The 27,252-nt window shown below is 38.2% G+C and overlaps 1 protein-coding gene across 3 annotated transcripts in view; it reads left to right on the forward strand.

Annotated features, from left to right (window-relative positions):
• The window catches only part of RNGTT (RNA guanylyltransferase and 5'-phosphatase), a 184,231-nt gene that overhangs the window by 114,635 nt on the left and 42,344 nt on the right, over window positions 1-27,252 (forward strand). For all 3 annotated transcript variants that reach the window (XM_038176904.2, XM_027454915.3, XM_027454920.3), the window contains exon 13: window positions 10,136-10,236. In XM_038176904.2, the coding sequence (XP_038032832.1) occupies window positions 10,136-10,236 (101 nt within the window). The remainder of the gene's footprint in view (window positions 1-10,135; window positions 10,237-27,252) is intronic.

Genomic DNA, 27,252 nt, shown 5'->3' on the forward strand with positions numbered 1-27,252 from the left:
TGTTTACCCAGGAGTTTCACCCCACCTGATCGCTCCTAAGAGCACTTAAAAATCGTGTCTTTGTGCATTTCCTTTACAAATACAGGGACAATTGAATCGTATTTATGGGGGGTGAAGGGGAAGCCACCAAAAAAAAAAAAGAGAAAACCCAACCAAACAACAACAACAAACAGAACTGCCTGCTCTAAAATTTCAAGAGGTTATACTGAAGTAAGTCACATCTGCATGAAAGAAAACAACACCAGGTACATCTGATTTTTCTAGCTAATAAAGGAATCCTAATCATCTTTGATAACAGTGAGTACTACTGAAGAGATTTCATTGAAGCACCTTTTTTCTTATTTAGCTGAATATAGCAGTCAAGTTAAATGCAGCAAAGCTTTCCTTCACATCTGGAAACGAGTATCATCTATTACGTCCATTGATAGAAATTTCTGAGATGACTGAATTCTTCAAACTCTCCACACTTGATCAACCAATTTTGTTTATACCTCCAGCTTCAGCATCTTATTATTTTACTGCCCTCTTCCTATAATCATTTTGTGGCACTGCTAAATGCGTATGTTGCACAACAAAGCGTGTTTCTCAACCTTCAGAGATAATGAGCACTTAAAACTTTCAGATCAATGGCAACTGTGTGGTGCAGTTTCGTGGGCTTGAAAGACTTGCACACACGAACTTTTTCTTACATGGCCCCTTGTGAGTTTCTTTTTTTTTTATGAAAGGCATTCCAGAAGTCTAAGTAAGTTTTCATAACTGGGTTCTGAGGTATGAAACGTTTTGTTAACACAACTGAATTTCTCCAACTATTCTTGGTAAACATGCTTTCTGTGAGAAGCAGTCACAATTAAGTCTGTCTTTGGAAATGGCTTTAACTGTTCTTATCCTTAACAATCACAGTTAGCTCGCATTAGTCCCATTAACTCTTATAAGCCTAAATAAGATTTTCTAAGGCACAGAACAGCGTGTAGAACAATATTAATGAGCCTGATTTTCGTCTGGGTGTCAGCTATTGCTTTCTGAACCTGGTATAGAGGTTTAGGGTGTACACAAGGGGTGGTGAAGTGGCACTCATGAACTGTGCAGTGGTTGTCCCAGACAAGGGATGTGGGGTGTGAGTGGTTCAGGGCAACAATAATGACAGGGACAGGGGTGGTTATTTCTACCTATGTAAAGAATGAAGCCAGGGGAAAAGTAGTGTGGCCAGTGTTCCCAGGGACCCTTCTGATTCAGAGGTACGTGGAATGTATTTGGCAAATGTTCACCTCTGTAAAAATTCTGGAATAATAGATAATCAGTTTGGGCAGCTCTGATATATTTTAAATAACAACCAAATAGGGTGACTTAATGTTTAAGTAAACAATAGTATTTTTCTCTTCCTGACTGATAATATGTCTTAGTAGATAGCATTGTCCTGGTGTTTTTCATTGACCAGGTCAATGCATTAATTTTATCACTTTTTCTGTACATCCATCTTCGTAATTAAGCACCCTGTATTGAAACTGAAGGCTTTTGATCTTGGGTTTTACTCTGCTTTGTCTCCTAGATTGTTGACATGCAATGTGGCTGTCCCTGTAGTACATTGGCTAAATCTTGTAGCTGATTCACTGTTTGCCAGAGATCACCACCAAACACCATAAATGCCATAGCACATGATGTAATTTGCCTTTACCTCCAAAGATATGAGTTAGGGATGAGTCCAGTATTCTTGAAGCAATTTTCTAATATAGTCCAACTAATATAGTTTGCCTTAGACATAATTAAGAAATGCTGACCTTTCTCCTTCTCCACCAGGCAGTTGGGGGCTTGTGATCAGACTTAGTGTATCTCTTCCCTCCAGTTCTGAATGATCTATCTGCTCAATATGCAGCAAGAGCAAGCATACTCCTGTTTATCCATCAATAACCAAGGCACTGCTGGTGCCTTTTGCCTCTTTTTTTTTTTTTTTTTTTTTTTTAACAGGGAAAGTAAGTAGAATACATGGGGAAGAATGGGGTATTACAGTGATGGACTATGAGGAATACAAGGATGTAAGTTGTTTGTATGGACACTTTGAGAAACAAAGGGGCTGGAACTGAAATGAGAGGCTAGAAGGGACAGAAGACAAAATACTTTCAGAGGCTAAGAGTCACAGATTAACTACAATAACTTATTTCCTCGTGTAGATTTTATTGTATTTCTTTGTGTGTGTTTTTTTCTCCCTTCTGTTTTGGTGGCCAGATTAGCACAAAGATATACAGCCAGAAGTAGACTGTGTATCTAGGAGGAAATGTATTAAGTCACAGCTGAAGGCGTCGCTCTGAAAAGAATTATTTCAGGTAGTTATTAATGTATTTTAATACATAAAACGCATTAAAAAAATGCATAATGTAAAAGAATAGGAAACACATGCATTTTTTGTAATATGTCTGTGTACTTAAACAGTGAAAATAACACTGGAATAGTAGAATCAATTCTGTTGTCTAATCTTCAGAGACTTTTTGGCAGAATTGTGCAATGAAGATGCATGCGTACATTAGCCAAATGGAAAATTACCTGTGCAGCGACTAAACATTTTATCTTAACAAAAGGAAATAATTTTTGGAGGGCTGGACTTTAGTCTAAACTCAGGCATTACAAGATTCAGAGGCATTTTGTGTAGAAATAAGCATTCTTTTTTAATCTTCAGTGTAGTAAGTGATCATGGTAACCTCTCAAAGTGTACATTGTTTCTTTGCTTAGTATCTTTCACAAAGGTGTGCTGTAATTTGAATAGGAATTACAAGCTTGATATAACCATTACTGTTCAAGTTTCTCTGTCCCGTGTGCAACAGAGCTGACTCCATGAACCCAATGATGTTTTTCTGCCTTATAAATCTATGAATATGCAATTGAGTCAATGGCTGTCTTTCATCTCGTGGTTTCTTGATCCATTGATGTGACTCACTCACGTACAATATTAGCAACTTCTCTTTCTTCAGCTCATCTCTCTATCAGGACTAGCCTGAAATGATTGATTACAATCGATCCTCTTGGTTCTTTAAAATGATTCAGGGCATTTAGTTCAGGAAAATAAAAACTTAGTAATTGTTCGGTCTTCATGTTTACACAACTGAATGCAAACTATTAGGTTGGGTAGGGCGATAGGTGCCATAAGGATATTAAAAGGCCTAAGAGTAATTAATGTAGAGCTCTTCAGAGAAAACATTTAACCATTGTTTTAAGGGAGTGAGAGGAGAAGATTTGTTGTTACAGGTTTGCAATACTTAACTTTTTCTGTACAGGTGAAAGCTGTAGCATAATGTTGAATACCAAGGCTTTCGCAAAGTATTTGGTTAAAACACAGAAAAACGTTGGTAACAGAAATGGGTGAATTTTACAATATAAGAAATGTCTTAGTGTTTGTGAATCTGAAGCATTCTAGTATGTTTTAAGACCTTTACTGTCTTTATCCTGATAACTGAGAGTGACTAAATATCAGAATATCATATATGTAAGGGCAGAATATTTCTCTTGGTGTTAAAATATGAACTAGCCAGGTAACTTCTTTGTAACTTATGTATTATGAGATACTGAAAGATCTATATTTCAAATTCATATTCATATTCCATACTCAAGACTCATTAATTATATATTCAGCTAGGTGTGCTGAGGGCGAGGACAGCTGACACGTAGCTGCACTGCTCATCCTCTCCTGATCATCCCTCAACGTCTCCCTTTTCAGTCATTAGGAGAGCTGATCCATTTGCTTTGTCTAGCCTTGTGGCTGAAGTTACTCAGTCTTCCCGGTGGGTGTCTTCGTGGTGAGGCAACAACGCCCCACAGCCCACACTGCCTGCCCAGAACGCGGTCCCAGAGATTTACTCCGCTCTTCCTCCTACGAAATACGGAGCAGCAAAGTCTCTACCATGTGGTAACAGAAAGCAGATGCCTGGAGAGAAACTTCACTCTCCTTACATCCCCACTTAGCATCCCCACTGCCCAGCCTTTCTGCTGAGCCACACATTGAATACAAGAGCTGGGAGGATGCGTGGCTTCAGGCAGAAACATAAATTGAGTGGGAAGAATATCTGCAGCTAGCGAGAAACGTGTCAGCAAAAGTTGAGATAAGGGAACTTCATTCTCTGAGGGCCAGCCTTTCTCACAGGGAGGCAGAAAGGAGTCGCCTCCTCTGAGGACAGCTCTGGAGGGAGGGGACTTAATACTTTTGGGACACGAGCAGACACCCATCAGTTTACCCCACAGTGCTGAGCAACCTGAGCTGGGTGCGGGAGGCTGTGCTTTCTGTTGGGCAGTCTTCTGGGATCACCCAGTGTCTTAAAATACTGGGTGTGCAGCTGAGCGTCACGCTTGTTGTTGTGCTCTTACCTCAGGTTCAAGATCTCCATAATAGGGGCACGTTTGCCATGCTACTGCTGGCCCGTCATGTGCCTGGCTTGCATCCTCTTCAATTAAGGTAATAGCGATTGATAGTGCTCTTGTAACCTGCAACACACCTGAGGTTAGCAGCCTCTCGGTTCTGCCAGGCATCCTGCTGCTGGATAAGCTTTTGGTTCACAAACCCTAACTGGCTGGGCTTAGTTTTGTAGGAGACTGAGGTGGTTGACACTGATTAGAAAGGGATAGTTGTGAAAAAGAAAGGAGTGATAAAAAGAAAGGGGCTGGTGTTCTGCCAGGAGAGCACCTACATTCTGCCCTGGAGCTGGGGCATTTATTGTGATAATAACACAAATAGAACAGAGATGGAAAAAAAGTTAGGTGGATTCTGAGTGAGTAGCAGAGTTGCTAAAATCTGAGGGCTGGGGAGGGCTTCATAGCCATCCTGAAGACATGGTCATTGGCACTTGGAAGCAACTGCAAATCAGCTGTAAATCAATTCTCTAAAGCTATTTTAGATATTTTCTGATTCCTTAATGTATATTTTTGGGTGTCGAGTGCTAATACCTGTGGTTAGACGAGGTGGAAAGGTTTCAGACTGAAGCAAGATCTTTGTATTTGAAATGCTACGTGACCTGATACATTTTAAAAGCAGTCATGTTACATGAGTATTTGGGGAGAGCATTGAGGATATCATTGCTATAAATGCTATATTTGAAATGCTAGGGAGTAGTTTGGTCTCAGACAGATTGTTTCACATTTTGTTTTGGAAATGGAATGTGGAATAACTTTAGGCAGTACAGGTCTGCAGTACGCAGTGATTCATCTAAGGTGAAGTTTTCACATACTTAACAAGCACAATTCTTGCTTGGCTTCAGCTCGTGTTTGAAGAAATTGATTTTGCACTCAGCATTCAAATTCAGGAACTTGCTACTGCTCTATTGTGTATATGGGCTCACCCATTGCAAAAATGAACCCCCTCTCAGGGTTTGTTAATATGGCTTCTGGATGAATTCTCATTTTAAGGTGCATTTCTGTGACTTTCTTTTTTTTTAATGTTATAACAGCAGAAGTCTGGAGACCATGTAACTTCTTGACATGAACTCTGAAGTCTGATTACTTATCTAAGCCTCTGTAAATGTTTCAGACAAATATCTGTAGACTGTGACTTTTATCAGCTGCTCAATGTTAAAAAATCTACTGTGAAGTCAGAAGTGTATTGGCAGTGATCAAGACCAAGTGTAATAGTCAAAAGGCTATTTTTATTGCCACTGTTTTCTAGACAACATCTCTTTTGCTAACATGAAGTGTGGAAGAGATTGTTCCTTCATTTTTTATTTTTTTTAATAGAACAAAATGTTTAGCCAAGACTTGTTTCACGCTGTGTTGGTTCTAGAGGGAAAGGCAGGAAAGGTAACTCCATCTTAAAGAACAAATCTCCCCCCCCTCCTCCCCAACTCCCCTTCAAGCAAGTCAGCCAATCAATTTAGTAATTAAACTTGAGTCAGTGAAATTACAGGTATGCAGATGTATCCTGTCAAAGCATTGCTTTTCATTAGTCATCTTGGAATAGTTGCTCATGTCTGCTGTGAAGTTGGTTTCACATTGGAGTTTTAGGAGGGTATAACTTGTCGGTCTTAGGGGAAAAAAAGGGGGGATTGAAAAAGTCCTGCAGTAGATCGATCCTATGTGGAATGTATACATACATTGGTGCCCAAGGATGTGAGGACAGCAAATATGTCAAAAACAAAAACAAAACAAAACAAAAAAAAAAAACAGTGTGAGGACAGATGTCATAGAAGGTCGGGGAAGAGCTTCCACGTGTGATGTCTCTACTGGACAGAGTAGTGAAAACTATAATAAGGAGTGCAGTAGGTGATGCCTGGGTAAACATCCTATAGTTGGGAAAAATCACATGCCTTAATGAAAGGAAGGTTGTGTCTCTCCAACCAGGTAATCAAAAATAATTTGAGTAAGGGTCACATGGTGTTCTGTGCTAAGACTTCGAGAAAGCTTCTGTCGATGTTTCTAACAAGGAAAAAAAAAACTTGAAAAAACTAAAGCAGGTGCAAGATGAAAGAGTTCTTGTCCAGATGAACAATTGGTTGAAAAGTAGGAAGGAGTCAAGGGATAGGGTCCTGGTTGGTCCTCACAGCTGAAGGGGAGTCACTTGTACTCAGAGAACGAGGATGATGCCTGAACTGGTATTCCAGTTTGTCAGATGTGGGGAGTTGTAGTAATTCTCGATCTTACAAGATCGAGTGGTTGAGTGATAAAACAGCACTTAAGCTTCAGTGTGGTTAAATGTAGGATAACACACGTGGAGAAAAAAGGTCTGAGCTGACGTCCCTTCCATGCATGGCAGCGTGCGAAACTACAGGTAGGATCAAAACAATGAGGTTTGGTTGTTCACCATCTATTCATAGCCTTAGGGAATGCGAGTGTGAAACCAATGAAAGCTGGTCCATAACCAACCCAAGGTGGTGCTTTTTCTTGCCGTGCCATCGGGCTGCTGTGCTTCAGGCTGTTATAGCTTGGGGACGTTTGCACAGTCCTAGGGGGGGAGCTAGATGAGCTTAGGCAGGGAAGGCTGAAAATCACTAAATACCTGGGAATCACATCTGCATCACATCTACATCAGAATGGCTTTGAGCTTGAAAATGGGTAGTCTCTGGGAGAGTAACAGGACAAAACATCACATATGATTGCCCGAAGCGTGTGCTTTTGGGCGCTGACAGAGCCAGGGTGCTAGAGCTCTAGTGGGGCTGTTCTTAGGTTGTTAGATAGATCAGACGTGTCTCTTCTTCAGGATTTCAGTGCCGTGACTCTGAGAAGTTGGTTCATATTTTTAACGTTAAGGAGAATTAATTTCCTAAAGGAATGTCAAGCTTTTTCAGGGTTTATGTTCCAGACAGAAATACGTCCTCCTCTATATGGTTGGGAGAAAATACTTGGAAATATTGAATGCAGAGCAGTCCACGTTTTCATTTTGGCCACAAAATATGGTGTGTTTTGTGGTTAAGACTGGTATTTCTATAGAAAAAAAGATTATTTCCTCTGTCCTGAAGTCTGTTAGCCTCTCTTTATTTTCTCTTTTAAAGGAGTGATATGTAAAAAGATGGTTTGTACCCATATATTAAACCAGCCGGGATTGTTTCCTAGAGTCAATTAGACTGGGTCGAGTCTTAACATCTCATAAAGTCTCAAAAATATGATCTACGGCTTAAATAGAAATTGATTACTTGAGTATGTATTAATAAATCCATCATTGTAAATGCTCCAGTAATCTTGCTTGGAAGATTATTGCGAGTCAATAACCTAGAAGCTGTGCCACACAGAGGCTTAATAAAAGATTTTAGGGCTTAGGCGTGATTGACAGATGACACTTTTATGGAACGGTTGAAGACCTCGGTCATGTTTAAAGGGACAGATGAGCATCCATTAAGATGAATCTTCCATGCAGCAAAACCAACATCTGTGCCGACAGCTTCAGCTACTCAGCTGTACTCCCTGTTCCTTGGTACCTGCTGTAGAAGTTGCTTCATAAATTACATTTTCACTCTGTGGAGAAATTGGTCCCAAACAGAGGTGTTCCTCATAGTTTTTATTTGAGCAAAGTAATAAATACCTGGCAAGAGTAATAGGTTTTGGCCTAATTAAAAGGCAAGAGAGAGCAGCAATAATTCCTTTACAAGCACCGTATTTCGTCCCATTATTCCTGGAACATACTTTTAGCAATGAGCTATATAGAATTTAATTACGTATTCTCTTGATATCAGGTATAAGAAAATTGAAGGAAAATTTGACTGACAAAGGTACTTCGGCATCATTCACCTTTATCGTAATTCTCATATGCAATGCACACAAGCGTTAAATATATCTAGTAAATAATATTTTTTTCTCTAAAATGGAATGCAAATACTTTCAAGTATATTTAAATATTCCATCTGTATATAAAAATATGATCTGAAAAGATGAAATACTTTACTGGGCTTTTTTTATCTTGTATGTTCTTTTGTCGTATCCATTTAATATCGATTATTATATATGGTGCATGTGGCGTGAGTCTTTAAATATTTGTACCTGCATTGTACAAGATTTTTTGTCTGGTAATGAGAACAAAAAACCTAAGGATATATTTCATTGCTACAAGAGCTCAAAGATGAGATCTTTGTGATTTGAAGATATCTCTGGCAAATGGAGAAGAGCCAGAGAAGTGAGGGAAGGACAGCGGGATGGAGACAACTAAAGAAGTATTTCTGTTGTCTACTGAAAGATTTATTTTTATTTTGTAAATTCTTTAAACCTTTCTAAATCCCATTTTTGGACACGTATAAGAGCAACCAGCATTTCTCAAATAGCTGTTGATATTACAGGACAGAAATCATATGAAGGGGAAATAAGGTGGGAAGAAAATAATAATAATAAAAAAACAAACTTTATTATTGCACTGTTTCTTACTATTTTCCTGACTCAAATGGAATAAGGATGTTTGATTTGATCTGGCAAGATTTCCAGATGTGAGGGACCACAGGGGAAAGTTGCTTTCCAGGAGATAATTTTCAACTAGGATATAGTGGGGGAAGAATAAAATGAAAGACATGGAAAGGGAGCAGGCACAGAGAAGAGGTGTCAGAAACAGCTTCTACACGTTATCCTAAGGACAAAGATAAATAATTTAAATTTTATTCAGATGTAAAGAGAAGGTTGTGGAGAGCAGAGCTGTGTGTGATGAGAATAGCGAGTTGGGTAGGATGCTCCAATACTGGCCTGAATGGGAACAACAACAGAGAGCCTGGAGCCATCAGTCTCGAACAATCTGGAGCCATGGTCAAAAAATGAGAAAAAAAAAGAGAAGATGCAGTCTAGCCAGCCATGTTCAGATTCCAAAAAGAGCTTTTAGTAGGTTACTTTTGTCGTGCAAAGCAGAAATGTGGCTGAGAGTGTTAGGAGCTGATTTTTGCTTTTGCCCTGTTCATGCTCATTCTACTTTTCTCCATTGCCATGAAAAGACATTCCAGGAAGGAAAGGTTTAGCTGGCTGTCACTGTTAGCTGAGGATGAACAAAATGGCATCTTACTTACACTGAAGTAGATGATAAGAGACCGAGATAAATCAAAACTCTAATTCAAGAGAAAATTGCTCTTTTCTGATCAGTATGGCAACTTTTGGTTCAGACGAGCGTGTACCCTTTCTCTTCAGCAACAGATGCTCCCTTATTTATGTTTCACTGTGTCATGGTGTTCTCTAATCTTTATATAACTTACATTCCTTTGATACGGAAGAACATGTTTGTGATGGGCCTTTCTGAGAGCTGGCAGTATGGTGACTGCTGGCTTTTTCACGTTGTGTCAGCCAACAGTGTGAATAACAAAAACATCGCTCAGAAAATCGCTCAGAAATGTTGAGGTTATTTCAAATGCGTCTTCTGTGTGTGTCCTTTCACAGTTCTCATTTATTAAAACTGTGCTGTCTTATTTTCTTTTTTTATTTGGAATTTTCCATTAGGCAGAGATAATGAAGTATGCTAATTTTTATTTCCACTCTCAGTTTTGCATTATATACAATGGCTCGGCTGCCGTCCTAAGCAGTTTTAAAAGGAGGCAGCAAATAAAGTAGCGAAGCACAACTACCTCTGTGGTAATGAAATTCATTGTTTCAGTCACTAACTATTGTAATTCATTAGAGACATCTAATACAGCCCGAAACGCTGAATTGTTACTTTTAAAACCAGTGAAAACCAATAAGCATAATTAAACTGCTTTTTAATTTGCTTCAGAAATACAAGCCTGGTCGATGTGATGATATTTTGAAATGGAAGCCACCCAGCCTGAACTCTGTTGATTTTCGTCTAAAGATAACAAGAATTGGTGGAGAAGGGTATGTAATCTCTTCCCTTTTTAAATGTATAATGCTCAAGTGAACGTCCCTTAGCAGTTAATCTCTCCTCTGATATTTCTTGACGTTTTCTGGGGCTAAGCCTCTCTATATTCAGAAGAATCTGTTCGTTGAAAATCTTAGCAACTGTTGCAATCAGTGCTGTACTGAAAACAATGGCAGATGCTCATAATGTAAATCTACTCATTCTTAAATTGTTTCCTAAAATTGCTGAAAAAACAGCCCTGTTTGGATTTGGCATTATTACCCTTTATGTTTTCTGAAGGTAGGCAGGCTATATTAGCTTAAATTCTTACATAAAGTAACTACTATCCCTTGCTTTTATGCAAAATAATACCAACATAAGTTTTCTTCCGTTTTAGGATTCTGCATAATGAAAAATGACACATAACTTTCTTAAAGAAAAAAAAAATGATTTTTTACTTCATAGGTTTTCTTTGGTATTGTCTCTAAAACCATTAAAGTCTTTTCAGAAATGGTAAGTTTTGACAGCAGAAGACATGTAAAACATTACATTACATCAATTCCACATACTATTTGCTAATTCAGGCACTGCACATATTAAAGAGGGGCAATTTTCATGCCAGCAAGGGCAGGGGGGAAGACTGAGTCACTGGATTACAGCTTGACTTGGAAGTGATTTTGTTTAGAACTGAGTTAGTTGATTTTTAAGTTGCTTAATGTTTTAACATCTGGGACTCATTACAACTGGCAGTTTGAAACACTGATATTTAGCTTTTCTTTTTCTTGATGCCACAGGTACCTCAGTATGATTAAACAGTTCATTTGGCGTATTGCTTGCTTATTTCAGAGTGTTAATAATGGACCCATCTAACTTTTAGACACTTTGGCATGTCATATTACTGAACATATTTGGTGAATATATAGGATCTTAAAAATGTGGAGTTTATTCAACAGAAGATATTTGGCAACTAACTTCTGAGCACTTCATAAGGTCAGAAGCATCTATTCTGATTTTTGTGTTTGAAAGTGGAATATTAAGTCCTTAGAAGCAACACAGCTATTTTAGACAACATACAGGAATATTTTAAGTTTGACTTCAGAGAAATCAACTCATTATAAATTTCTATTTCACATTTGACTTTTATTTAAGTCACAGAAAAGTAACAGGAAAAAAAATCTATTAAAAAAAAGACCTGGTATTTGACAGGAATGCTATTTTTATTATGGGATTCTTATGACTTTTGCTGAAGCTTATAAATTTACAGTAGTAGTCTATAATTCAGAAGCAAAATAAAGCTATTTTTCATTTCACCTTAAAAAAAAGTACTCTCTGATTACTCAACACTGATTTCAAATAGAAAAATGTCAGTGCTACTGCTACATTTAATATAATAGATGACAATTATTTGATCAGAAAATGAAAATGTTTTAAAATATTAGCCAGCAAAACTGTTTCTAAAAAGCTGGGCTGTTAGCAGCAAGTTATTAAAGAATGAGCGTTCCCTTGTAGAATTTGAAACACTCGCTAACGTTTAGAAAATTTCTACCATACTCCAGCTATGTGAAAATCCATGCAATGCTGGTATTGTGGAAATGATCAGCTGGACTGGTCTCTAAATACTGCAATACTTAAATATGTAAATGTTTATGTTTGTCTCACATACATAAGGAAAAAATAATCCTAGAAATCTGACGTGAGAGAAAGTACAATTCTTTGAAATGAGTTTTACTTCAGCTCATATCACAGTTGACTGCTGTTTGTAGCGTAAGTGCAGGTGCATTCATCCAACAAAAAGAAGTTAATGAAGTACTGTGTGGAAAATAATTTACCATCATTGGAAGAGAAGCATTTATGTTAAGTAATGACCTATGAAACAGTCGGTTCTACCCAGGTAAACAAAATCAGTGAGTAAAATACTACGGCTTTAAGCACATCACTTGTTAATTTGTTTTTTTTTTTTTATTAATTCCTTGGTTAAATACGAACTTATTTGAGGAAACATCCAAAATGTACTGATTTTGAAGCTGTTGATGTGAGTTTTAAAAGAGGCAGGTTTGGTTTTAGACTTGAAAAATGCAGTTCTGAGCTCTGCCATAATAAACTGGCTGTGAAGAAAGCCCGTTAGGTTGATTTCTGACAAAACTAAAAATTGTTTTGATGAACTGAATGTCTTGCTGCTGGCAATTCTGACGTGACAGCATTAGGCTTCCTGCCTCTCCCCAGCCCCACTGAGATTAAAAGTAAGCATTTGATACTGGTTTCAGTGCTTCAGGTAAAAACAAAAAGTTTTCCTTGTCTTCAGTAATGCAAGAAGAAATTTGGCATGCATTTGACAGCAGAGTAGCACAAATGTGTTTAAAGTACTATTATAAAAAATTGTGTTATTTTGATACAGTAAAGAGATAATATTTATGGGAAAGGAATCTATGACTTTGTATTGATCTTCTACTGACGAATGGGGAGCTGAAATCAAAGTATCGATCTCATATACTTGACAGCAGCTTGAAACAGTGAGAATGGGGATGGTCTGTAATTTCCAAGTCCTCTCGTCTGATTTACAGGCTCATCTTTAAACCCTGAAATGCAGGCATCCAAATCTGAGCTACTGTTGTGTGTGGTCTTAGAGCTGACAGCCACGATACAGGTTGAACCTCTACCACACAACCCCAGCCACGCTGCCCTTGTGTTTATAACCTCCTGTCCACTTAAATAGTGAAAAAGCATAGAGGGGCATTATTTATTCAGTAGCATGAGACAAGAGCACTGTCAGCTGTTAGACCTGTATTTTGTGTGGCACATGTAATTGAGATCCTGATCAATTGTAAACAATCGTGTGCATTTTTCCTATGAATGAGGGAGTTCTCTGGGGAATCTGCCTGATTTTAGTCAGTACGATTATTTTTCCATCTACCTAAAATTCCCCTGTGCTTCCAGTTGTGCATTTCCATCCATAGATCAGTCTGTAATAGTAATGTTAACCGCAAAATAGCTGCCATGCTTCACCCCAGATGTAGTTCAGTTCCGGATGAATGACCAATTTGCTTTTGTCTAGGGTTCAGTTATTTCACAATTGATAGGAGAGAGTTTTGCCATTGAATTAAAAAGGAGGATCGGGCTTATGATCTATGAAGTACTTTTAGAATAAGCTGCGCTATTAAGATGAAGATCGCATAACAAAGAATACAAATAAAGAAAAAATACTATTGCATCCCAAGGAAAGGGATTGTCTCCGTAACCTCGGTGACCTAATGCTGACACTTCTGTTTGGTGCACATATTTGAAAGAAATTGCGCTGTTGCACATTAGTGAGTTACAGCTTATCAGCTGAGCCACGGTAATTGTCCCCAGTGTATTCTCATAGACCAGCCCGTCCGAGCATCAAAACGATGGTTTCCATTAACTCTTCTTCTCTTGTCTTTGCAAGAAGTCCAGCGTATGGCCTCTCAATCTGTTCTGATCACATCCAAATAGTCACTTCATGTAAAACAACAAAACAAAACCAATCACAGTAACCAACAACCTATTAAATCAGCTAAATGAGAAAGTAAGGTGACGTGTATTTGTGCTGAAACACCGTAGCTGAACTGAAAAGCCCTCACATTTTGTGTGCTTTAAAGTAGAGCCACTTGCCAGCGCTTCTGCATCACTTCAGGTTTACTAAGATAATTGTCTCTCATCAGCAATGTTGAAGCAAAGCCCTTTGATCATATAACAACAGTACCTTGCCTTTTTTTTTTTTCTAAATTATGATGATGCTCATGGAAAGCAAAATTACAGCACACAAACGGTGTTTCCAAATGGCCTATGAGTTAAATGACCTTGTCAGAAGAGAAAATAGGGGATGTTTAATTGCTGTGTGCAATTTCTCAGTTGCTTTACAGAGAAGATTGTTTTTAAATGGTGGAGATTTTTTTCCCAAAATGTCTGACTCCAAGAATGTTTCTAAAAAGAAAAAAAAAAAAAAAGCTAAAAAGCCCAAACCAACTCTGAGCTGTATTTAAATATCACAAATATCAACTGAAAATGTCTACTCAGTGCCAAATTTGTGGTAGCTTGCAAGGACAGAATTTTTAAAATGTCCGTGCTGGCTTTTCCAGATTTTTAATTAGCCTGTGCAGTTCCTCCAAATTTTATCTGAATCAGACATGCTAAAATCAAATGAAAAGCAAGGTTAGGTCTTTATTGGCTTCGAATGAGCATCTTACTGGGTCAAACAATTAGATGATCTATCACTCAATACCATTTCATATCACAGAATAATAAAAGTTTTATAGAGAACCTTGAGGTATGGGAAGGAGTCAGGAATTTTAGTCATCTTTGAAATTTGAAATGCTGAAGAAATACTGATAAGGGCTTTTATATATATATAATATATATATATATATATATATAATTCTGTATATATTAAAGAACCTCAAGGAAACATCCAACCTAGATGATTCTGTGATTAACTCTTTGTTAGTAACTATATTATTTACCTGGGGGGGAATCAAGTAAGTTTCAAGTTGTGTTTCACTTGTTCATAGTTGAGTAATAAATAATGGAAGGTGAAGTACGATATATTTGAAGACAACAGGGGTTTCAAATCCTGGGTACACTGGCAATTACAGTTCGAGAGCCAGATATAGATATCATGAGACTGAAGGCAAGTGAATGTTTTCCTTTTGTGTTAGATGTTAGGCTGTCCTTTTTGTTCTGTAAATTAGAAAGAGAATCTGAAGGAAAAAAAGAAAAGCTACAACTGGTTCAAAATAACTGTGATGTTCTTGATCTGCTGTCATATATGTTGCCTGTCACAAGGTGGCTTATTCATCTTACAAGCTAGTCTTGCTCACAGTTCTGCTTTGAAACAAATTGCTGGCTGGCTGAAAAATTGTAAAAGTTAACTGAATAAGCTAAGAACTGCAGAATTGATATGATAGTTTGTTTGGTCTGTGTTTTGTTTCCTCTTCTTTCCGTTCCCTCTTTTTTATTTGATCCATAAATTGTTATTTTGGTCTGTGAGCTCTTTTCAGTCTTACCTGTTTGCAGAATGTCAGTTATCAAATAACACAAACTTGTTTTTACGACTGTCATCCATCACAAAATGGGAGCTTTACAAACAGTACCCTGGCGATTTAAAAAAAAAAAAAAAAAAAAATAAAAAAATCCTATATTCCTCTAGCCTCCAGAGATCACATTCTAGATTAGGGTTGCATTTACGTTGAGTACAGTGGAGTTATGAAGCAGGATGCAGATGATGTCCCTCAGCAATTACGAACAAATAAGGACAAGATGTTGCAAATAGATGCAAAGATGCACAGTGCTGGGATGACAGCAGGAGGAGTGCAGGTTTGAATCTATTAACTGCATTTATGGCTGTACTGTTGGTAAAGCAAGCGTGTGCTTCAAAGTTTGCCTGCTTTTTCTGGAATGTGAGAGTTGCAAATGAAAGTAAATGAGTAATTTGTTTAGCTGTTATCTTCAGGCATTCACTGTTACCACAACAGGTCTTGCTAGGCCTGAATAAAATTTAGGGGTAGGGCTGTGCAATCTGACAGAGAGAATGCTATGTGCAGAAAGAAAGGTGGCAGTATGGGAAGCACAAATATTACTGTGGTAGAAATGTGCACTTGCAGTAGTCACCTTTGGCGTTGCGATGGAAACCACAAAAGCATCTAGACTTCACCTAGGTACTTCAGGTTTACTACACTCTTAAGTATTTATGCTGTGCTGCTGTGAGGGTATTTGAAATCTTTCTGTAAGGCTTCAGTTTTTAAAAACAATTTTCAAAGTAAGTCTTGGAATCTAACCTGTATTTATACGCTGGCGTACTGAACATAATGTTGTACCTTCCACAACTAATATGCAAGATGCTCTTGGAATTTCAAATGTTGGATTTCAAAAATGAACCCAGCCTCATCTTTTTATATGTTGAAGTGGCAGCCTTGGGGCAATCTCCATCTGTCAGATAATTATTCTGCTTTAGCTACTCATTTCTCCAGATTTTTAAAAGCTTTGCCTCATATCATCCTAAAATTATCTATATGCTTGCTAAATGGAATGTAAATGTAGCTTTGTGTGTTTTATATACCCTGTTCCTTTTTCTTGAACTTGCTGCTTTCTTAAAGCAGTCTTTCCAGTTGCTTGCATCAGCTATCATAACAATTATCTGTTCTGTTTAAGATCTGTTTCTATCTGTAAACTAGATCAAGAAAAGCTCCCAAATACCATATGCCTCTAAAATTTGCTTATCTCACATATCCTTGTTACTCTGTCTTATTTTACATTTGGGTTTGAATTTTATTCTAAACTTTGTATTCAGCCATGTCACTTAGACTTCTTGCTACTTGTGAATGGGAAAGAACAGGTTAGAAAATTGAGGGCTGATGCCATCCCTAGTTAAACAAATGTAAGAGATGGTAGAAAAGCAGGCAGTGGAGAAATAATCTCAGGCTTCAGGATAGCTGGCTTTGGCTTTTTCAGGAGGCATATAGGTAGTATCCCATGGTAGCTTCCCCTACAATGCAGAGTGGCCCAGGAGAACTGGCAGATCTTCAGGGACAGCCTCTTCAAAAATCACCCCCAAAATACCTGTGAAAGTTTATGGAAGAAGTAAACAATAACAGGCATCTGTGGAGAATGTAAAAATTGTGTTTGGATGCAGAGGGAAGGAATTACAAATGCTAAAACTCATCTGGAATTGAAGGTAAGTGAAGAACTACTGTAGGTACTTCTGTGATGAAGAGACAACTGAGGAAAATAGTGTGCTGCTGATGCATTGGGAGACATAGTGGCAAAAGATAAAAGAGCTGAGGTATTTTGTGTCATCTTTGCTTTGGTCTTGACTGGTAAGGTGTGCTGCCAGGTCTGTGAGGCTCCTGAACCTCATGGCAGTGCCCAGGGAAATGACTTACTACACAAAGGTGAGGAAGTCCAATTTAGGGACTATTTAAGCAAGGATATGTACGTCCATGGAACCAACAAGCAGATGGGCTGCATTTTGTCATTTTTAATGGCTGTTGTGGAGCAAATTCTCCTGAAAGCCATGTCCATGCACAAAAAGGACAAGTCAGTGACTGCCAACAGCCAGCATCATTTTGCCAAGAGCATACCCTGCTTGGTTAACAGGCTAGCTCTGCGAACAAGGCAAAAACAGAGAAAGCTGGCTTAACTTTAGCAAGGCCTTCAGCAGCCTTCCATAGTATCCTTGTAGCTCAGTTAGTGAGGCATGGTCTGGATTAGGTGGACTACAAGGAGGAAAAATGCCTGGACTGCCAATCTCGAAGAGCAATGGTCAGTGAAGTCCAGTGGGAGGCCAGCCCTGAATAGTATTCCTCAGTAGACAATACTGAGGGTGAGTATATTAAAAGCTTCATTAGCAACCTGGCTGTTGAGATAAAGTGCCCTGTCAGAGTGCTGATGGATGACACTGAGCTGGAGGGAGTGGCTGACAGGGCAGAGGACAGGGCTGCTGTTCAGAAGGACCTCAGGAGGCTGGAGAAATGAGCTGAACTTCCCGAAGACTCATGAAATTCAAGTAGGTAAATGCTAAATGCAGCGTGTTTCACCTGGGGCAGCTGATGGGAACAGTCAGCCTGGATATTGCCTTGCCAGGGAGAGGCTTTTGTAGAAAACAAACTCAGGGGCCTGAAGGTCAAAGCTTTCAGATCAGTCAGCAGTTTGCTCTTGTGGCAAAGATGGCCAGCTGATAACTGGACCACACATGGAAGGAAGAGATCTTTGCCTCTATTCAGCATTTGTGAGACTGCATCTGGAGTACTATGAGCAGTTCTGGGTCCCCCACTCTGACAAAAACACTGATGTGCTGGAGCAAGCCCAGCGGAGGGCCACCAAGACAGTGAGGGCATTGGAGAACAACCTACAAAGAGAGTCAGAGAGAACTGAGTTTGTTCAGTCCGGAGAAGAGGAAGACAGGTAATGCTTCATTGCTGTTTCCTACTACCCAACAGCAGGTTATAGATCAGATGGAGCCAGGCTGCACTGAGATACATGTTGAAAGAATGAAAAGGAAGATAAATTGTAGCAGGACAGGGGGAGAAATTAGGTGGGAAAGGTCAAACGCTGCAGTAGGTTGGCAAGTTGTGGAGGCTTCATCTTCGGAGATACCCAGAGGTTGACTGGATATGGTTGTGAACAGCCTGATTCAGCTTGGAAGTGGACCCAGTCTTGAGCATGAGGCGGTGACCTGCAGAGGGCCTTTAAATCAGAATTATTCTGTGATTATCTGCAGTTCATTTTGCAAATGATAGGGAACTGTTACACATCTAACTACCAAATGCTTTAAAGCATTGTTTTTCTTTCTTCATGCTTTCTTTACGGTATTATAGAGATTTTTCAGAAGGCGTACTGTACCTGCATTGAATTTACTAATTGTGGGATCGGCCTTTTAGAGATTACTTAAGTTGCATAGTAAAATAATGTTTTGCATAAGGAGGAATTTGACATGGTTCTTTGTTAGAGGCTGTAAGGGTTTGCCAGATGCAAAATGTAAAGACTGTCTAATTTAGATGGGGGAAATGCTCATCTTCCTTCTGCTAGAGTTTGAGCAATAGATGCAGTTATGTCAGACTTACTGAAGTTCATTTGTGAACATATTTTTCTTTTGCCCCAATATAAAATTACTTTTTTAGTTATAGGAGTTAGCTTTTGAACATACTGTTCAAAGTGTTTTTTTTATTCTGGATTTTTTAAGCTGGTATGAGCTTCTCTGAATTGCATTTTTTCACGTAGTAACTTTGTGATCTTCTACAGACAAGGAGTTCTTGTTATATTTTGTGAGGATGCCATAAATGAGAACTTATTTCAGAATATTTTCCCCTTCATGAATTACCTAAAGTATTAATGTTCAATTGTTTTTGTTTGTTTGTTTTGCTTAATTAGAGATTTTTATTGTGTTTTCTTGAGTTTACAAATGGGTACATTTAGAAACACTCATGGAAAAGAGTATTAGCATAGAATTATTGCAGATCTCTAAGGTAAGAAATCTTAAGTGTTTTTTCCATGGTATGCAAAACTAAAGAAACATTTATATAAGGAAAAATCTTAGCTCAGATGAGATGACTTCCTTGCATGCTTTGTTGTATTTCAAAGAAAAATAAAGCAAACTAAGAGGAAAAAAAAGGTTATCATTGGACAAACAGACCAGACAGCAAAAGATATTGCATGTGTTTTTTGTACTCTTCATCCGTCTTACTCCAAACATTTTATTATTTAATTTTCTGATAATACCAAACTCACAAATCATAAAAGACCCGATACAAGTACTAAATAATGAATATATTATAGATAATACATGACAGTCATAACTCCAGGAGTACAATTCAGTTTGCTTTGATACCATCAAAAACATTTTGAAATTGGTTTAGGAAATAGAAGCCCGGGATTTCGTGTCTGACTGCATGCACAAGTACTTTGGAGTCAGCAAAACACGTCAACAAAATAAATGACCCTGATACAGGTTGTTTGCATTTCTGCCATGCTGATGTTATCAATACGGTGTGCATGCAACAGTGCTGTTCTAGAACAGTGGCAGATTATCAGCGTTTTCACCTTCTCTGCTTGATAGCCAAGAAAAACTCTCAGTACATCCGCTTATCTTAAAACCTCAGAGACGCTGCAGAAGAAACCTCCGTAATTATTTTTTAGCATAATTATACAGTGCCTCTCGTTTTGTAGGGATTCAAGTTGGGATGATTGATTACGAAAAAAATAATCAGTCTGTTATGAGTTTGTTAAAATTAGCATTTTAAGGGACGTTTGCATTCTGAGGAAATAAATGATATTTTTAATATCTGTTACTGTAATGACTCTAGGATCCGCCATAGGTTTGGTAATTCACACATGCCATCTTTTTGGCAAACGCCCAGCTTGTAGGTTTTTTTGTGGGAGAAGATGCTTATCCTGTCGGAGAAATGCATTAAAGGCAGCGGGACTAGAGGTACACGTATCCGTCTGTGGGAGATCCATTTGCATAATCGAGGCCTGATGATTCAGTGGCAATGAAGGACCCGTCTTGTTATGTATCGAAGCAGTATGGAAAAGAACAGGAACTGCTGGGTATGGAGCTGGTGTGCGTTGTGCACTTTGACAGGGGATGCCTGGTGCTTTGCAAGAAGTCAGAGCTTTTCAGTAGAGATTTGGTTCCATCTGACAACAGTTAAAAGCATGTCATCCTACTAGAGGAATCTCATAAAGGCCAAAATTCCTTATTTTCATACTTTTTATGCTTGTTTGCTTTTTACCAAGCGGTCTTCTGACAGCAATTGTGAAATAGAAGCATGGCTTTGTACTGAATTCTGTTTTGAAATCAACATCAATGCTTTTATCTTATACGCATGGAAGATGTGTTCCCTCACAAGACCTACTTCATTTTCAGCATCGTTGTGTATGGGAGAAATAAACTTTAATTTTAATTCTGAAGCCCAAATTTCCAATGTTGTAAGTTGCTTCACATGCAATGAATCACGTTTTTTTATTTATAAACATACGTGCCTCTGCGTGTGTATGTGTGCGTGTACACAAGCAGGTGACAGCTGCTTCTTTGTGTTGTGAAATAAAAACACAAACAAAAAAGGAAGAGAACTCCCTTGGCTGTTATGAATCAAAACAAAACTTCTCTTTCCTATATGTACCCATGAGGAGGAAACTGTCCATCCTAAAAAAATAAGAATCCATTTTGTTAATGGACTTTGCTCTTTCCAGTTCCTAGCTCTTTTCATATATTTCTTTACGGGACATTCTTGACTTACTTTTCCTTCTTATGCAGTATGGTTTTCAAGGCCATGGTTTCATTGTTTTAGGCCAGATAACCACCCTGTTCTGCACCTGTATTCTGGCAACCAGTGTTCCATCACTGGCTTTCGAGTGATAAAAAAAAAAAAAAAAAAAAAAAAAAAAGTTATATATAACTTCACAACAAAACAGATGGAGTTATGCTGCTCTGCTTTCTATAAGCTAGATCAATTTAATTATCTAACCATAAAATTTAGATATGCGGAGATGTAAAAGCATGTGAAGTACTGGGTACTGTAAAGATATTTCTAATGTAAAAATTAAAAGCATCCTCATTTGTATGGTAGTCATCGTGCCTCTTGCTGACAGACCTCCTGCTCTCTGAGACAAGACACTCAGAAGTCTCAGGTGGTGCATAGTTTTACCAAGGCAGCTCTTACATTCTCCCAGAAGAACTGAAGTTACTTGTATCAGTTTTCAAGATGGGAAAAAGTAAAGTTCAAAGTGAAGAGAAAACTCACTTAGGGAAGCATGGTATATTAGTAAGGAAATGTAAAAAAAATCTCAGTCCTCAGCTGTACCCAGCAGATGGCATTTTTCCCCCTTACAACTACTAAATATTTTCAAAGCTATAATCTTTGGATATTTTCATACTTAAAAATAGTCTTTTTTTTTCACAAAATATTGAAGGATTGCACTGTGGGCAAATACTTATCAATGGTTTATAAATGAAATATAATGTGTATACCTCTAATTATAGGGGAGAGAAAACTGGAATGAGGAGAGTGCAACAGCATAGTGAACTTGATTGGGTTTTTCCCCCTCAAGTCTGCATATTAAATCGTTGCCTCCACTTACTTGCTGAATCTTAATGCATCAAATCTCGCATACTCAGATTTTTAATCTTTTTATTAAGGAGTGCAAAATTCTGCTGGAAGTTAGATATTCAAATGTAGGAGATCAGTGGATCTGGGGAGCAGAGCAGAACAGATAAACTCAGAAGTGAATTGGGTGTCCCTAAGTGAAGGCTCTCTACTCTCTGTTCCAGAAGGGAAAATTCATTATGGGCATGATTAACCCTTCTCAACTAATAGATTAATAATATTTATTGCTATTTATTTTATAATATTATATTCAAGAAGAGAAGCAGAAATGATCAAACCTCACTGCCCAAGATGTTTGTGCTGTACAGTTCTGCACAGCGCTCCCTTCAGTAAGTCTCCACCCATTACTTGAGTGTTAAGAAAAATGTTTTGGAAGATGAATTGTGTATCAGGTTAAATTAGATTGATTTTTGGTTTTAGAAGAGAAAATGGTAAGATATGCAAATACTTCATCAAGTTGAGATAGATCATAAATAGCAGCAGAAGTATTAAGCTTCAGTTATTTGAATTATATCATGAAAACTAAATGATTAAAGTGGGCATTTTCATTCTTTAATCATTCTTGTAATAGGATATGATGAATGTTTTTTCACACACTGATAATTTCTGTTTTTTATTTTAGTATCTATTTTACATTAAGATTCTTAAAACGTTTTTCATGTTTTCCTATACCTCTTGTTTCTCTTTGTAATATTCAGAGACATATGCTACAGAGGAATTTTCCAAATGTCTTCTGAAGATAGCATCTTGCCTTTTTTGGAGATAAAATTAAGGCTCTATGATGTTATTTGGCTGGTGAATTTTTGTGGTTTGATAGAGCCTGTGTAGGCAAGAGGCAGACCTGTGTCCAGTCTGTGGCAAGATGAGTGCCCAGTGCTTTACTCTTGTAAAATGCTATCATTTGAATAAAAATAAATAGGTAAAGGCTATGCCAGGCTTCAAAGACATGGGATGAATTACTTAAAAACCTACTTAAATACCTCAAGGAAGTTTACTTGACAAGCTTAAGGATCAGGAATGAGCCCTAACCATTGTAGAAAAGCCTTTCTTTTAAGGATCTAGTATGGAAGTTAGACATTGTTCTGTTGCGTTTCATTGTGTAAACTGAGAATTGTTCTTTTCCCAAAGGATTTTGGATAGTGTTTGGTCCAAATGTTTCATTTTGTCACTGAAAGCTGTGTTATGAAACTGATCGTTCCTTCAAGCGAAATTTAATACAGAAAAATCCACAACATAAAGATAGTATAGACGTAAACTTTGCAGAATCCTTTTTGTCTGCTGCATTTTTTTATGAAGTATGTAAATAGTACAATCCAATTATGTACTTTTGTTTAATGCAGAAAATACATCTCTGTGATAGCTCTGCCTTAATTATTGCTTTGTTTCACTAGATTTGAAATGGTATAAACTTTTTTGCAAGGCATAAACTGCATGCATAAAGGATTTTTGGTTTAGTGCCGTGGTTAAAACCAGCAGGTAGCTCAGCACCACACAACTGTTTGCTCACTCTCACCAACCGGTGGGATGGGAGAGAAAAACAGGTAGAAGTCATGGGTTGAGATAAAGACAGCTTTATGGGCAGAAGAGGAAGGGAAAATAATAATGATAATAATCTACGTATCTAAAACAAGCAATGCACAGTGCAGTTGTTCTCCACCGTGCACCTACTGATGCCCATCCCATCCCTGAGCAGTGCTCCCCCCTGGCCAGCACTCCTAGTGTTGGTGTTCAGCATGATGCCACCTGGTGTGGGACATCCCTTTGGCCAGCTTGTGTCCCCTCCCAGCTCCTGGTGCACCCCCAGCCTCCTTGCTGGCAGGGTGGCATGAGAAGGAGAAAAAGCCTTGACTTAGGTTAGAAAACCAGAGATGAATATGACAAAAGGGCAAAAATGTAATGACCACTTGCAGTTAATCCTTTAATCCTTCTGCTGCAATAGCTCCAGGATCACAAAGTTGTGTTGTTTTGTTTTAAACTTAAAATGGGGGAGAGAGGAAACAACTTCATCCTTTTTTTGTTTGTTTGTTGTTAGATTGTGAGGGTTTGTGAAGCTCTAAAACAGGAAGAGAAGTGAAGTTAGCAGGTGCTTTGTATGTTCGTTTGACAAATCTTCATCCTGAATTTAATTGCCAAGGAGGCCTGCAAAGACAAAGGAGTTAGGGAATGTATGAGCAGTGAGAAAGGATGAGCTGGAGAACAAAGTGGACTGGAGACACCTTCAAGTTATTAATTCCGTAATGCTTTTCTCTTCATCCTCATTTTTAAATGATTCGTTTAAAATACTTACTGGTATTTACTATTTCACACCAGCCTTTTTACTGGTAGCCACAAGCTTTCTGTACTTTAAAAACAAAACCAACAATGTGAGTTCCGAGGTTCTGTAGAAGATGCATACGAGCCTTTTATATAATAAGACACTACTGGCAAACTTATTCAAAAGTGGGTTGTATTTAAAACTGGCAAATGGAGAAATGATAAGCTGCATTGAGGAGAAAACACATTGTTTTAACTTCATTGAAAATTGAGATGAACTTGGATCTACAGAACTGGCTGGGATATTGGGACAATTGCAGAACATCTGTTTGTGCCATGTATGCAAGCTTGAGAAAGTTGGATAAGAAGGAATTTTGCAACTCACTCAAGCTCCCTAGTATGTGGTTGCACCCTCTTTCCTCATTCAGACTTCTTTAGGCTGGGCATCTTCAGAATATCCTTATGAATGTTGAATTCCCTTGCTTGTCTCTTCCTATATTCTGGTTGCGAGGAAAGTGATTCTCCTTTTCTTCCTTCTCACTTTCGAATTTCAAATACGATAATTGCCTTCTATCATTGCCCTGAGTGATTTATGTTCAAATGAAGTGACTGTTTGCTGTCCAATAGTGAGTTTTCCTGGCCATAATAACAAGGTGGTGTTGGAAGTAGCTTCAAAGAAGAGAATGGCCGATTTAATTTTCAAATAGGTAAAGAATTTCTCTGAAAGAACAATTAAAACTTAATTTTGAAGCATTTAAACTAATTTTTGTCTTGTAGATGTTCTTTTACTGGTTCAAGAAAATAAGTGTGTGCTCATATAGCAAACCTAGAGTTATTTTTTTCTGCACATTTTATGTCAAATCACAGATGAGTTTTCCTGTGCAAGTGCTGGATGTGAAAAATTAAAGTGATATTCTGAGTGTGAAATCAAATATGTTAGCCAAAAAAATGTAGAATTGTAGGCAATATCGAAGTAATGCCATTGCCACTGGCCTGTGTATTTAAAACATATCAGAGGAGTGTTAAGGTTGCAGCCCAGCATTCCAAAGAAGTGGAATTCCTCCAAAGTGAGTCGACCCCAGGGGCAGTGCATTACTTGTGCTGGAACAGGCAGATCCAGCTAACAGACTTGGAGTAACTGCATAAATGCAATAATAACTCCTACCACTCCTAAATTTTATTTCTCATAGAAACCAGGTGGTAAAAGTATATATAAGACACTTTGTTGTTGGGTGCCTTACCTGTTACGGAACTTGACAGCAGAGATGAGTTAAAATGTGTTTCCCATAATCTGTTATGGGCATATGTGCTCTAAAAGTTTCCCCCTTTCCATCTTTTTTTCTGTGGTACTGTTGCCATATACACTCAATTTTGTGTTACTGCTAAAGTTTTATTTATTCTCCTTTCCTCCTCTCACCCAAATTTGCATGCAAGTCTTCAGGGTTGGTTTCACAGTACAAGTGATCATTTTTTATTTATTTATTCTCAGTTCTTATTCAATACGGATTAAAGTCCTGGATAAAATACACAGGATGTCCATGCAATAACTGAAATTACATTCGTGTATACTGATTTATATGTTTCTCTTGCTGATGGTCTGAAGATGGAGGTAAGACTGGGTATATAGGAAGCGTTAATAGCTTTTATTATGCTGATATGTTTGAAAAATAGCCAAATTTTGAGACGTCAAAGCTGTTCTTCAGACTTGAAAATTTGCATGCTCTATTCCTTGTTCTTCCCAGCTATATCAGTTAGTCTTCCTAGAGACTGCATCTTACCTTAAATCAGACCTGAATTAAGGTCATTGTTCATTTATAATGAAGGATTTCTTTCTGCAGTACTTTGCAGTTAACTGTATTACCTAAAAATGCTCTCTATCCATACAAGTAGCTTATAATCCTGCCTTGAGTATCATCTACTTGGAATATCAAAGCACACTGAAGAACATTGCGCTGGTCTTCTAGCAGGCTTTTTCTGGCGAGGATAAAATATAGTCCAAAAGGACATGCAAGATTGCTTGCAGTAAAAATGATGTCTTGGAGGAAGGAAAAAAAAAAAAAAAGCGCCCTCCTTTACTGTACATTTGTTAATTAACACCTTAATAATTCATGTTACATAAATCTTCGCAGATATAGATGAAAGAAGAGATGGGTTGTCATCCTGATAGCAGCTAAATCACTCGTCGTCAGCCAGGGACTGGAAGTAACTAATTTTTTGTCCTGTGCAGTTAGCATTTAGTCATAATTGCTCTTTCACTTGTGCCCCACATAATAAAATTCATAATTCAGGACAGTAAATGAAAAGATGCTCTCTTTCTGTAATAATAATACAGCAATTTTTATGAAGAATTCAATCATTTTTTCTTAGTGCTTATAAGAAAGATATATTTCTACAAGTTCCTCATCACCCAGCCCTTAGCTTCTTGGACTTTTTGGAAAACATGTCACACGTAGGTTAATCATTTTAAGTAAAAAACGTATTTTTAAAAGGCCTTGAAGTGGAAGTGTCTGGAAATACTGATAGTATACAAGATGCTTACAAACTGGCTGTATTAGACCAAAAATCTGTAGAAGTATCTGTCTGTCAAATGCTTTCTTGGCTTTGATCGTATCTTTCTCTGTTCATCTTTGTTGTAAATTTGCTGCAATAACCTTTAAGCATGGTCTTGCTTGCTTTTGACTCTTCATCACCATCGGCTGTGTAGGGATTTTGAGTGACTTACAGTTTGTCACTTCGTTTGGAAATACAAAATGGCAACGTGTGTGGTGGGAAGAGGGCCTTGGAGATGGCCTGTTGGGGCCTGTGTCTTCTCCCCCAAGGCATCCCCTTCTACACACGCTTTGGCTGCAAGGAGAAGGAACACGGTGCTGTGTCCTGGCCCTCTGCCTTGGCCCACGCACAGGCCAGCAGCTGGATCTGGCGGTGTCAGACATCTTGTGGTGCTGGGGTGGGGACCTCGGACGTGGCTGTACCTCAGGAGCCTGGGAAGAAGCGAGCCTAGGTCATACCACATGGGGTTTTAGTAGCTGAGCTGCTTCTGGTTTATGTTTCTGTGGAGACTGGGGGTGCCCAGAAACTGGACCAGAGGTCTCAGCCTGGGAGCTGAAGCCAATGCTGTGTGTGAGCAGAGGCATCTCAGGAGGTTTCTTGTCCCTAATCCTT

The sequence above is a fragment of the Anas platyrhynchos genome, chromosome 3, assembly GCF_047663525.1.
Source record: "Anas platyrhynchos isolate ZD024472 breed Pekin duck chromosome 3, IASCAAS_PekinDuck_T2T, whole genome shotgun sequence".
NCBI lineage: Eukaryota > Metazoa > Chordata > Aves > Anseriformes > Anatidae > Anas > Anas platyrhynchos.